A 14,164-nucleotide genomic window follows, 5' to 3' on the forward strand; every position below is an offset into this window, starting at 1 on the left:
TTGTAATTTATATTAATCCATTCACCAGGGTGGAGCCCTTATGACCTAAACAACTCCCTTCAGGCCTAACCTCTCAACCCTGTTGTATTGGAAATGAAGTTTCCAACACAGGAAACTTGAGGGATATATTCAAACCACAGCAGCAGGCTTTGGTTCTGGGCAATCACTGGTATTTGTCAACCACTTATGAATTAATAGGCTGTAATCTTCCTGCCAGGTAGTAGAGCTCTGAGTGGATACATTCTACAACTCTTTCTTCATGTATGTTTGAGCAGCTCATAAATATAAGTAAAAATTACTATGCTTCCAAGTAAGGCAAAGTGATAGAGGTACAACCCATGTCTTGTCTGATTTTCTTATGTGACTGGTGCTGCCTAGTGAATAGGGACTTAAATTGGCCTCCACTGTGGAAGGGGAGCCTCTATGAAAATAAAGCTGCTGGAACAATTTCACATTGTGTAAGATAGGCAGAGACGGTGAAGCCTTGTGCATGTGAATATCGGTGAGGATAGGGATATTTTCTCTCTAAGAACATCCTGGGTTCCACAGTATAGAAGTTGTAATCAGTTTTATAAGCAATTCAAACTAATCTGCACTTAGGTTATCAAAGGAAACAAGTTTATTATTACGCATTCTCCAAAAGGAGAGAATTGACTGGAATTTTTTTAGTTACTAGAATCATAACTATGGATTGAGATGAGAAATTATTTCAACTCAGGAAGCTCTAGTTTGGCAAATAGACTTGACAAATTAATAAATCATATCTCATTTGGTTAATTTCAGGGTAAAGCATTTAAAGAAGACTGGTTGCTTGTGTGATACAATAACTCAGTGACTTTTAATTACTTTCTTTCCCTGAAGCTCTTCTACTTAAATAACCCTTATTATGCTCTGAAAGTGGTGTGAGTTATAATTTTGTCACCATAAATATTTATTACTATTATTTATAGAACTGAGTTAGGGTTCAGGCAATATCAGTGTTAACAGTGTCAGACATTTGACTCCGTGGCCTTTAAAATAAGCATCCCAAATCAGCAAGTGGATGGGGGGAAAAAGCAGGTGGCACATTTGAATAAATAGTAGATGAAACTGTTATTGGGCTGTTCTCAAAGATCATGGTTTATGCCAGAAACTATCAAATTGTGAATTTCATATGGCGTGTTTTTTGCTGGTTTTCATGGGGGTAAGCCTCTTCCATTGCCTCCACCTTTTAAAAAATTTTATTTATTAGTTTTATTTTATGTGTATACATGTATTGCCTGCATATAGGTAAGTGCATCTGTGTCGTGCAATGCCGGCGGAGGTCAGAAGAGGCTGTCGGATCCCCGGGACAGTTGTTAGCTGCCATGTGGGTGCTGGGATTCGAGCCTGGGTCTTCTGCAAGAACAACTAGTGTTCTTAACCTCTGAGCCATGTCTCCAGACCCGCCTCCACCTTCTTATCTGAACTATTTTTCAAAATGAAAAACCACTACTTTGCTCCCCCCTCTGGAGCCGATTGCCCTTTGTTTCCTAAGCATCATCCTTTCAGAGTGACACAAAAGTCTTCTGGGCCAAGCAGACTTCTTTAAGCTACTAAGTACCTTCTCCCTCTTCAGAACAAGGAGTGGCGTAATTTGACACAATTGCCTTGCTTTGAACATTCCGTGTATGTTGAGACTACTGAACACACGCAAGCATTTAACAACGATAATGTGTTTAGGGCTTGACCACAGTCTAACTTTCAATGCCGCAAACGGCATTCACTTAGAGGGAGATCTGCATCTCCCTGTCTGGGTGCCAAAGGCAAGTCAACAAGAACACAAATGAAATGGAGGTGAGTGACAGGTGAGGACCGAAGCACCTCGCCTACTTCATCTTTGCCCACAAACCATCCCTTCTTTCCCATGTCGCATCCTGCAGGTCACCGTGGGTTGGCGACGCGGGCAGGGAAGGAGGAGGCAGAAGAGGGAGGGGACCCGAGAGCCAGGCGTCCCCCTCAGGCGCTCCAGGGCCGGGGGTGGTGGCCGGGGCCAGGCTGCAACGCGCCTGCGCGGGGCCGGCCGCCACTCGGGACCGCAGCATCCCCGCGCCCCCTGGGCGGGAGGAGGCGCCGCCCCGCCCCGCGCAGCCACGTGACGCGGGCGAGGGGATTGGGGCTGCGGTGGCGCACGGCAGCAGAGAGGAGCAGCGCTGGGCGCTCGCTGCGGGTCCTCCCCCTCCGCCCTCCGCACCGTCTGCTCCGCAGCTTCTAGCCGCCGCCCGCATCCCCGAGCCGCGGCGCCGGGAGGAGGAGGAGACGCTGCCTAGCCCGGAGCACGGTCCCCGCCGCCCTCCGCCGCCCCCCGCCGTCCCCTGGGGCCGCTCCTCCCGCCGCCGCCCGCATCTCCCGGCACCGTGATGGGGCTGCTGGATTCCGAGCCCGGCAGCGTCCTGAGCGCGATGTCCACGGCGCTCAACGACACGGTGGAGTTCTACCGCTGGACGTGGTCCATCGCAGGTAAAGGCGCTGGCCTCTCCATCCTCGCGGGGTCCTGCGGGCCGCCGCAGACGCCAGTCCCCGGCCTCAGCGCGGGCCCGGCCCTGCATCCCCAGGACCCTGCGGTGGTTGGGGCGCCCGGGTGTCCTCGCACATGCTGGGGCGCGGGCGCCGCGGTTATGCACGGGTTAATCGGATCCGAACGTTAAGCCCCCCCCCCGCGCCCTCCCACCTCCGCACGATTGTCCTCGGAGCTCCATCATCTCGCATTTGGAGCCGGAGCTGACATCAGATTCGGTGGATGCAGGCAGGAGCCCGTCGCGGGTACCACCCTGCCCTGGGCGCCCGCATTCCCGAACGTCTCTTAGTTCTCTTATTCACAGGATTGGCTTTAAAATTTACTGATACAGGCCTGGAGATGGAGGAGCGCCCTAATGGTACCCATCTCTGTCTACTTAAGCTTCCCGACGCCTTTGACAGAACCCTCTTTTCTTCCATTTAGCTCATCCACCTATAGTGTAATTTGGACTGAAAAGTAAAATAGCGTTATTGGACTCCCTGAAGAACGGTAGTTTTTGCAGCTTCCCAGTACCAAATCTATTGAGACTGTCCATGGTGGCTTTGCGCAGTGCAGTGCAGTCAGAGGGAGGGGAAGTCAGTCCTCGGAAGGGGGTCTCGGCAGCAGCGCCTAGCCCAGGAGGCTGCAAATCCACAGCTTCAAGTCTGAACTTTGCCTTTAGCTGTTCAGTGTGCCAGGCTGCACTGTCGTTTGGGTGACTTGTGTAGCCTTCCCAGCTGAGGCGTTTGTAACTTAAATTTTCACGTTTTATCATTTCTTCATTTGCTTCGCTGTCTTTGGTGATAAAACATTTAAAAGTTTTCAGAATCATCAATATGTTTAAAGGGCTGTAGGAAGAATTTTATGGTTTAAATTTTCTAGTCATTTGCAGTGTGGTTCTGTGTCGCAGCAGAGGAGATTAAGCCGGGCTATGATTCCTGTCTTCCTTGCAAGTGAAAATTGACTTCTGCAGTTTTTGTGTTTGTTGTTAGATCAAATAAGTCAGTGGTTACAGCACAAATATAGTATGATATTTGAGGGGTATGTTGTGGACAGAATACTTGCTGGAATCATTTTTTTGTATGAGAAAAACGACTTTTTTGACATGGATGCTTCATTGATTTCTCTAGAAAAGTGTGATATTTTTCAGGAGATCACAACTTTGACACGGCAAGATAAGCTGTTTCATAAGGTGTTGTAGCTGGAAATGGTTAAAAGACAGGTGCAATGGAGTGTTTCTTCTTTAAATCCTTTGCTGTGCTGTTGCACTGATACCTGCAGTAGCTAGGGAGGAAGCCTCTTTTTCTTCATCCTGTGATACTGCTTTGAGCATTGATTGCATCAGAGCTTCTTACACAATTGTGCAGAGCTGAACATCTCTGCCTGCTCTCTGGCAGGTAATTTCATTTTGCATTCTTTGGAGTTAGACACTGTTGTGATCCTCCAGTCACATTGCAGCCAGAGCCGCACCTAGGAGTTCTCAGTCCTATCTCTCACCCCCTTTCTATCCCAGAGCTATCTCATCTTCTGAGACTCAGAAAGAAAAGTTGAGAGCACAGGGATGGTTCATTCCTTCAATGTAAAAGATTTTGAATGGCATTAGAATTTTTATATGGCCACTCATGTGAAAACTGGCTTCTAGGCTTTGAGGGACATATAAAATAATATCATGGGCGAAACTTTAGAAGTGAGAGTAGCCACAGAGACACTCAACTGACCTCTTGCTAGCAGGTCAGTGGGAAGGTATTCATCCGTGCTCTTAACTATCTACTTACGAAACCCGAGACTGCTTCCTTCTTCTGTAATGAGCTACCTTGTGCAGGCTGAGCTGCTTCTAACCCAGGAGAGACTGCGTGGTGATGGTCTGTTTAGCCTTGCTGCCACGTATGGAGAACCATTGTTCAGGTTTTAAAAGAACATACCCAGAGCGCCTGTGCTCCCCTTCCACTTCTGTGCTCTCCACCTTCCTTCTGCTGGGGACTGAATCACAGTGCTCCCTATTCCAAGAACATTTCTTCCTTGAGTAATGAAAATCTGGCTTAAAGGGGCTTCAGAGTAAAAGGGAGGCTTATGAGGTGATGCTGAGGAAGAGGTGATGAGTCAGATGTTTGGAAAGAGGGAAATAAAAATGGGCGGAGACCAAGATGCTCTTGAGAAACGGTGGGGAGAGTGATGAAAGGATGCAAATTATTCAGGAAGAGCCCCTGCCTGAGTGCCTCGCACTGTGGGCGTGTGCTGCTCTCTTTCTCTTTTATGAGTTCTTTATGTATTTCTCTCCTTGGAGTTTCTACATAAGCACAAATAAATTGTATCATTTTGAACTGTTACAGTAGGAAGGTTATAGATTTGTAGAGTGTATTTGATGGCCTAAGACATTTTTGCCCTAGGGCAAATGGTTTCTGGAAAAATATAATTTTGAACTCTTATATCAAATGGAGCTGTTTAGTTAAACACAGCCAAAACAAAGTCTACACCTGGGCTTTTCAAAATCACATATCTAGCAAATATAGAATGTAGCCTTTTGGGTGCTAACACATAAAAAAGTCACTTTTATCATATTAACACATTATGCATTGGAATTGAAATTTTGGAAGAGCTGTAATTTTTGGAAAAACAGTAATAATTTTGACTTTTTATATTAAATGCTTAGATACTCATGACAAAGAAGTTGATCTTGGTTTATGTTAGAAAAAAGGCAGAGATGTGGGCCTTAACTACCAGTTGGTGGTTTTGGAGTAGGAGGTCTAATGCCCTGTCATTTGGGTTTTTTTCTTCTCTGCTTTCACTTTGAGTGTGTTAAAATGATTAAGCTCAAAGGCTATATCCAATTAAACTTGTTCATAACAAATTTTAATGGCCACATCTAAATATTCCCTACTCTGTATCACACTGTCTGCTTTATCCATTGCATTTACATACTATTCTAATTGGTTTGTTAATGGTTTCCTGTTTACCAGGCATTTGGCATAGAAACACCTTAGAAAGTCAGTAGAATACCCATAGTGAAGCCGTATGTCTCCTGAGCTGCCATCTTTCTTTTGGCCACATGGTTTGAATAGTCACTGTTCATGGAGCATAGATGCGCATTTGTGTTGATGAAGGGTAGTCTGTAGGCCTCCTCTGCTCAGGGTACAGTACTCCACATTTTCATGACAACTTTTGTGTGTGTGTTTGGTAGTAGAAGTTATAACATACATAGCCAGCTTAACTGGTTTCTTGAGTTCACTTTGGACAAGGTAGAAGGGAGGAGGGAGGAGCGGCATAGAAGGGAATAGATGATAACAGACTTGAGAAGCCAGGCTTATGTGCTGTAAGTAACTGCACATAGTTCATGTTTAGTTCTTTATTCCAGGTGCAGGTACAGGTCTGGGCCCAAGAGAGAGAAAGGAGGCCACTAGGTCACAGCTTAAAACGTCTTAGGGAATGGCTGTCATTCCTCCCCCTTGAAATCCTGATTTGAAGGCCTTGTGGTCTAAGAGGAGGCCTTGCTGTCAGCAGAGCCCTTCTCTCGCCCTTCTGTACTCTTGTCTCTGTGCTTCCACCTGCCTAGCAATCCTGAGCTGTGAAAGCAGCATTTTTGCAGTTTTCCCACAGGTTCCTTACCCAGCAGCGAGTGAGCCCACTGTAGACTAGGGAAAGGAGAGTGGGGCAAAGGTGCCAAAGGCAAGGGGAGCAGGGCTGAACCAGGGAAACTGGGACTGCGCAAAGGCCAGTGAGTCATCCAGGCCGGCTGTGGGAGGGAGGCTTAAGTCAGCTGTAATAAGCCAGAGTTAAAGCAGGTTGAGCCCAAAGCTTGCTGGGCTGCAGAGGAGCAGCACAGGTTTTAAACATTGGGCAGCATGCTGATATTAATTGCATTTGACTTAGTTAATGTATAGTTTTTCATCTGTGTTGATATCTAAAATAGGTTTTATGTGTTTGGATTAACTAGGAACCCATTTACTCCTGTGCGCGCATGAAAGTGTGTGTGTGTGTGTGTGTGTGTGTGTGTGTGTGTGTGTGTGTGTGTTGTTGAGAAAAGACATTCTCGAGTTCTGGGCAGCTGATTTTTCTGTATTTGAGATAGGGTCTTGATATATGACCCAGGCTAGCTCTGAATTTACTGTGTAGCTCAGGCTAACCTCAAAAACTTTCTGTCTTTACCTCCCAAGGTAAGGGATTACAGGCACAAATCACTACACTAGTTTAAAAAACAAATGTGTGGCCGGGCATGGTGGTGCATGCCCTTAATCCCAGCAATCAGGAGGCAGAGGCAGGTAGATCTCTGTGAGTTTGAGGCCAACCTGGTCTACATAGCAGGATCCAGAGCAGCCAGAGCTACATAATGAGACCCTATCTCAAACAAACAAAAACAAAAGCACCCAAACCCCAACACACACACAGCTTTGAGAATCTGTCTTGGTCAGTGTTTATGGCGAAGTCTTGTCTCACAGCTTCTCCAAAGCCTCTGGGAGGCCCATACAACTTTAGAGGTTTTTGGTGGGGTTGATATTTTTCCTTCACCATAGTCAGACTGGAGGCTGCACCCTTCTGGATTTAAATGACTGATGCTCCTGTGACCTTGCCATCCACAGCACATAGCAAAACACCACAGATAGGTAGATCCTGGGAGGGCAGACAGTGCAGTTCTGAGACTGGTGTCAGATTCTTCAGCTTAGGGAGACAGAGTTTTAAGAATGTAAGTCTCAGACAATGGTTTTGGAATCTTCCGAAGTAAGCACTTGATTATCCTTTTAAAAATTTAGTGTTTTATTTTTTCTCAAGTCATGCAATAAAGTCACCTGCAAATGATTTAACCTAAGTATTATTTTAGGTTAAGGTGTAGATCAGCATCCAAGAAGATTAGTTGAATGGAGTGTTTTTTCTCACTCTAGATGCCTCCACCTCCTTGTTAGGACATTTTGTCTCTAAAAAAAAAAAATCAAGATTTTATTTTCCTTAGAGTGAGAATCTGTTAGAATATATTATTTTTTAAAAAATCATGTGTGTTTTGGCACTTAGAAAGAAGAAAGGAAATACATAGCTTTCAAGACCAGCTTCTAGATTGACATTCTAACTTGGCCATAGGCCTGCAGCTAGGGTAGCTCCTTGGTCCTTGAGTAAAATGTGTACTGCCTACTTCTCTTTCTCTTTACAGCATTCGTTGCTCATCTTTCCCTTGTTCACCTCCAGATACCATAGCTCCATTTCCCAAACCATTGCCAAAATGGTAGGCAGAACAAGTGCTGCTCCCCGACAGGAAGCCATTGTCTTTAGCAATGACTCATCAATTGCCTTGCACCAGTCTATCTGTGACTCTAGTCCTGAACACTATGAACCACCATCATGATTTGCTTCTTCATTTTATAGTTTTCTCCCCAACACTAAGGAGGGAGAGAGGGAGACAGACAGACAGACGGACACACACGCATAAGCACACACAAATTGGTTTGATATGTATCAAGAGATGACCCCCTATTGTAGGTTTTTTCTTTTTCATTTTTGAAACAGAGTCTCAGGTCAGGCGTTGAACTTGCAATCCCTCTGCCTCAGCCTCCTGAGTGCTGGCAATACAGACAGGTACCACTATGCCTGACAATTGGCATAAATTTGAATAGTAATCTGGTTACTAAATAGTAAAAAAAAAAAATTTAAATGGCATTAAACCGTGGAAAAGTTTTTTAGTGTATGTGTGCATGGTGGTAGGAATAGAACTCAAGGCATAACACGCTAAGCAAGTGATCTACCACAGAGCTATATTCCCAGCCTTGCAGAAAGGTTTTTTAAATTACCTCTGCCATCAATTAGTCATAAATTCAGTTGGTGTTAAGCACTGAATCATTTAGTAGCACCACACAGGGCTGTGCAGTCATTGCATGTTCTTTCCTTCTCATTCTGCCTGCAGAAGCACTGTGACGTCAATGAGGAAGGCAGCAAGGTGCTGTCAGCCAGAAGCCTGGGTCTGTCTTGAGGCCAGCTGCTTAGTGGAAGAGTTTCGACAAGTCCTTTATCCCCAAACTCATTGTTGTTCATATGTAAATTAAGAGGATTGAATTAGGAACAGTCTTTCAGGTCCTACCTGGCTCTATAGTTCTGGATATAGATACTGCTTTCTCTTTTCTTTAAATAGAAAGCAATTTCACAAGTAAACATACATTGACTATAATTTGAAAATATCATTCAATAATTTAAATATTTTCCAAAACCCTTGTTAGTACTGTCCAAATAGCAAAAATAGTAGCTTTGTGCTTAGCCTTTTGTTTTGTTTTGTTTTGTTTTGAGACAGGGTCTCACAATGTAGTACTCACTGGCCTGGAACCTACTCTGTAGACAGGCTGGTCTTAAACTCACCAAGATCTGCCTGCCTCTGCCTCCTGAGTGCTGGGACTAAAGGCATGCAGCACCACACCCAGCTGTGTTTTGTCATTTTTGCTGTGTCTTGCCTGCTCTACAAGAACTATGTAGAGAAAGAGAGAAACAAAGGATAAAGACACTTAAGCCCTAGCCTGAACCAGCACTGTGTGCGTTGCTGCATCACTAACTACTTTAATTATCTATTTCTTGAGTAACCAAGAGGGAGCTATTTTTTCCAAAAACAGGAGTGGTGACAGAAAAATACTGTTATCTCAGTCGCATGCTGATTTTATTATGTGATAGGCAGCTTCTGAGGATGGCATATTATGTGGGCGTGGACAAACGACTAATGTGTTCCTTAGGTCTCTTACTTCTCCCTCTACAATGAGAGAGTGAAACTATAATGTACATCTCAGCTGTAGTCACTCTCTGTAATCCATTTTATCAGATTCTCATTTTTCCTAAAGCAATGACCTAAATATAAGTCGAAACTCAATATTTCTTGCTTTAGAAAATATTTTTTCTTTAGAAAATACCAAGTTTCCTATTATCATTATGCAACTTTTCAGTGACAGGTACTTTATATCTGGTCATTTCTGAATTAAGTTTGAAAGCATAGATTAGATCTTTTTTTTATAAAATTGCTAAATGTGTGGGTCACACAGAAAGGGGAAACAAAAGAAACTGAATGGTTTTGATGTGTGTGCCTCAACTAGTCAGTCTATTAATTTTAAAACTCTTGTCCCTCATTTTGTGGAGTATTGCCCTTATTAAATGTCTTAGTATGGTGTTTTGTTTATGACTATGTTTTAATTATGTCTTGGGGTTTATAAGACAGGTGCATTAATCCACTGAGGGAATCTGTTTCTGGAGTATGAAATCACATAAAAGATTATGTCTTGGAACTAGAACATTTGAAGGAACAAGCATTTCTGTTTTCATTTTTATTTATTAAATGGAGATGAGCACAGATCTGTATTAATAGTGCATTTCACATCTTTTTACATGTTTCACTTTTTAGCTGCATTTTACCAGAGCCAAGAGGTAGAGGCAGCTAAGATACATCCACTGATAGCTGAGCCAATAAACAAAATGTGGCACGTAGAAATAGAATCGTACTTTTCAATTTAAAAAGGGAAGAAATTCCAACATACAGTGCATATGGATGAGCCTTAAGGACATGAAGCTCAGGCACAAATAGACAAATAATGTGTCATAATGTGTCACTCTGCTCAGGTAAATTAAGAGAAGCAGAATTTATAACAGTAGCTGCCTGGGCCTGGACAGAGAGAGCTGCCTGGGGAATTGCCGTTAAGATATGAAGTTTCCATTTTGCAAAATAAAAGTAGTTGTGGAGATGGATTCTACAAAACTGAATAACACCAGAATGCACGTTTACAGTAATGGTGGTGGGAACACCCGTGCTATTAACAATCAGAAAAACTCAATGGGTCGCACACACAAAGATGGGAGACTAGTTGGGAGACTGTAAGTGGGAGGGAGGTGGGAGATTAGAGAGTGTATGGCTGTGTATGAATGTGATCAAAGTACATTCTATACATATATGAAATGTCATAATGAAACCCATTATTTCTATGTTATAATTATATCATCATAAAATTAACATGTGCTAATAAAAATGTAGTTAAAAATTTCACATACTATAAAATGAATATAATAGCGTCCCTAAAGATAACCTTCCTTCAGTATTGAATGGTGATGCAATTCCTTTTTAAATTTTTTTTTTTGGCTTAAAGTAAAATGGCTTTATTAAGGGAATGCAAAGGTGTCAACTTAAAAAAGTTCCCACTTGGTGCATGTACATGGTACACCTATGTACATGCAGGCAAAACACTCATGCACAAACACAAATGAGTACATCTTTTTAAGAAGTACCTGCTTGGCTAGAAAACAACAAATAAGAAGGAAGATCATTTTGAATTTGTATTTTGCTTTACAGTTTTGCAACAGCTGTGGAAATCGGCCTGAGGCATTTTATTTTCATGTTTAGGAGTCCCTCAGATTCATAGAAATCACATAATCTGTAGGCGGCCAGTATAGTGGAAATGGGTCTAAACTGGCTAGTTTGTATTTAGTGTGATGCTCTTGTCAAGCAGGTGAGTCTTGATGCCTCTGACCTGTTCATCTTCCTATTTTAACTTTCTTCATTGCTACCTTATCTTTATCATATTGCTACATTAATGTTCCTGTAGAACACCAAATCTGACCAAAACCATGGCTCCAGCACAGACACAAAGAAAGACATCTAAAATGCCTGAAGGGCTAGTGTGTGAAATTAAACTAAAAAGTGGCATTTCTTTAGATAAACTTATATCCGTAAGTGAATGTATATCTAAAATACGGCATGGTGTAGCCTGAGATGGAGCTTGCTTCCATATGATGGAATGGTAGGACTTTCGAAAGTATATTCAAAGTCAACTCTGAAGTTGTCTGCCAAATTGCAAGATACAAGAGCTAAGAATTACTGTTAATTAATGAAAGGATAATAAACTCAGGGCAGACAGTATTGTACCTAGTAGATACTTAGTTTATAGAACTGTTAAAGCCAAAGTCCCCTCCCCCTCCACACATACTGTACACACACACACACACCTGCAAATAGTATTTAAAATCTTTTTAAATAGCAGGAAGCATCATTCTGACTCTCCTAAAGCCTTGAAATCATTGGCAGCACTGAGTGGTTGTTTGGACTTGGAACTCCTGGATTAATATTAGACTTTATGAAGCAGGGAAAGACGTAACTGCTCACCTGTGTTCCTTCCGATCTTGACTTCCAGGATTTACGACATCATCGGCCTTCTAAAATCTCTCTGTGGATAGATATTTTTCCCCGTTTGTACGTTTCCTTTTCCATGTGAACTGGCTTTAAGCCATAAATCAGATACCACCTGTACATGGTGAAAGTCCCTGCTGTCCGTAGCACTTTACTCTGGGCTGTTAACAGACTGTGTGAGGCTGCAGTGAGGCATCTTAAACACCTTGTATTTAATCTGCATAGCATCCCTTTAAATTAGGTATTATTATACCTCTGTAGATGAAGAAAGACTTAAAACTACACAAACAGAAAGTCACAGAGCTGGGATAGAATGAAAGTCTTTCTAAGATAGTTTCTTTTTCTGTAACACAGCATAGCCTGATAATAAAGAAAATACTCATTTATCACGAGTGTTCAGTGGGCATTGGCTGCCTACTTATTGCTGGGCACTGTCATTAGTGCTTTGAACTTACCACATTTAGTCCTCATAGTCTTCCGAGTTGGGTGGCATTGTTATCCCCATCTTCCCAGAGAGCAGATCGGCTTTTCCTGGATCTTATATACTGAATTCTTAACCCTCCCAAGTTAAGGCTCAGAATAAGCAGCCCCCAACGTGTACGTGTATAGGCATGGAGACACATGCCTATAACCCCAGCACTCAGGCACTCAGGAGGCTGAGGGTGGAGTAGCACAAGTTTTAGGCCAGACTAAGATACATAAGAAGACCCTGCCTCAGCAAAGCAAAACAAAATCCAAATGATAAGATTACTTTTATGGAATATTTAATTGCATTTAATCTTGCATTGGGTCTTCATCTATTTTCTGGAGCCATATAATATAGCTTCTTCTGCTAAATCCAAAAGGCAGTGCTTTGAATAAATCATATTATCAGCCACACCTAATATAGGAGTGTTCAGATTCACAGTCATAGGGCAGAAAATCACACCCAGACTTGGAGTCCAGCTCTTCCTTTGTTTCCCTTCTCTCTCTTCCCTCCTTCCCCTCTCTTGCCCCCTCCTTTCTCTCTTCCCCCCCTGCACCACCCCCCTCTCTCTGCTGCTTATGTTACCAGGCTGGCAGAAAACGAGTCACTCTCTTGCCTCAGCCTCTTGATTAGCTGGACTATAGGTGTGTGCCACCACTCCCTGGAATCCAGTTATTCTTGAAGTCTTATCTTTGTGCATGTACCACTCTGCCTCCGTTCTGGGAACCTTCCCAAGGCATCATCTAAGATTATTTCCTTCTGTGTCCTTGGTTCCTTCTAGTTTAGGAATCTGGATATTGTTTAAAAAAGTTTGATTTGACTAATATTTTCTTCTGGGACATGACAGTAGAATTTTACTAGATTAGATTCCTTGGGAAAGAAAATTGATTTGATGAATGGAAATTCCGAGTTACAAAAAACTTTAACTCAGACTTCCAAAGAAAAAAGTAGGCCTGTTGGAGGTTTTTAAGGAAGTTATATTAATTCTGTTTGTTTGTGAGTAGGGGTGCTTGGGTTACTTAATTATTGGATTACCAGTATCTTATTGTTTATTAACATCTGTTATGTCTTCTAAAAGATTTTTAAAACAGCCTCTCAACATAATTTAAAAATTAATTTAGTGAGGGCTGGTGAAATGGCTCATCAGGTAAAAGTGAAAGGGTTTGCTGTATAACCTTGGTGACCTGAATTTAATCCCCGGTACCCACCTAAAGGTGGAAGGAAAGTATCGATTCCCTTTGACCTCCACACATATGCCATGGCATGTGGTGCCTATGTGCATGTGCATGTGTGTGCACGCGCACACACACACACACACACACACACACACAATCATATATATGCACAGAACAGATGAAATCTTAAAAATTAAGTAGTGAGAAAAAGCAGAGTGAACCATAAAATCTTTTGTCTTCTCAGTGTGTGGGTGATAAAGCTCCCTTGCCTTCTCCGTCTAAACTCCTCGTGATTTAGATATCAGTTAATTTTCTTTACTTTGTTTAATTCTTCTGTTGGAAGAGCGAATTTAGTGGTTATTGTCAATAATAATGACAATGCTGATGCTTACTGACCTCTCACTCTGTGTCAGACATTATCCACACATTACCTAACTCTTCACAGTGCTGTAATTACCTGTGAAGTGAGGTGACTCCCTGCTGGCTGGGGGTCTGGTTTGTGCCACCATATTCAGAGCTAGAGAACTCAGGAGAGCAGGACTAAAGGTTTAGGAGACACCAAAGACTTGTAATGAGAGGGACGCACATTGCTGTGACTTCAGACACTTCTGTGAACTTTGAAGTGTGGGGAATGGGTGCAGCAGAAGGCAAGGAGGAGGGACTGTGTGGTCCATAAGGGCTGGGACTCTTCACTCATTGAATCCTCCCATATCAACCTCTGAGGTAATGATTTCCTAAGGAAGGGAGGGAGGAGGGAGAGAGGGAGGGAGGGAGGAGGGAGAGAGGGTGGAAGGGAGGGAGGAGGGAGGAAGGGAGGGAGGAAGGGCAAGGAGAGGAGAATGATGGATGGAGGAACAGAGAGATGCATATAGCAACAAAGG

At 43.0% G+C, this 14,164-nt stretch overlaps 1 protein-coding gene across 1 annotated transcript in view; it reads left to right on the forward strand.

Annotated features, from left to right (window-relative positions):
• The first annotated feature begins 2,096 nt into the window (after window positions 1-2,096).
• Elovl4 (ELOVL fatty acid elongase 4) overlaps window positions 2,097-14,164 on the forward strand; it is a 31,441-nt gene continuing 19,373 nt past the window's right edge. Inside the window, exon 1 of the mRNA XM_008827162.3 lies at window positions 2,097-2,478. Within this exon, the coding sequence (XP_008825384.1) occupies window positions 2,379-2,478 (100 nt within the window). The 5' untranslated portion in view covers window positions 2,097-2,378. The remainder of the gene's footprint in view (window positions 2,479-14,164) is intronic.

The sequence above is a fragment of the Nannospalax galili genome, unplaced genomic scaffold (assembly GCF_000622305.1).
Source record: "Nannospalax galili isolate Female #2095 unplaced genomic scaffold, S.galili_v1.0 scaffold613, whole genome shotgun sequence".
Taxonomy (NCBI): domain Eukaryota; kingdom Metazoa; phylum Chordata; class Mammalia; order Rodentia; family Spalacidae; genus Nannospalax; species Nannospalax galili.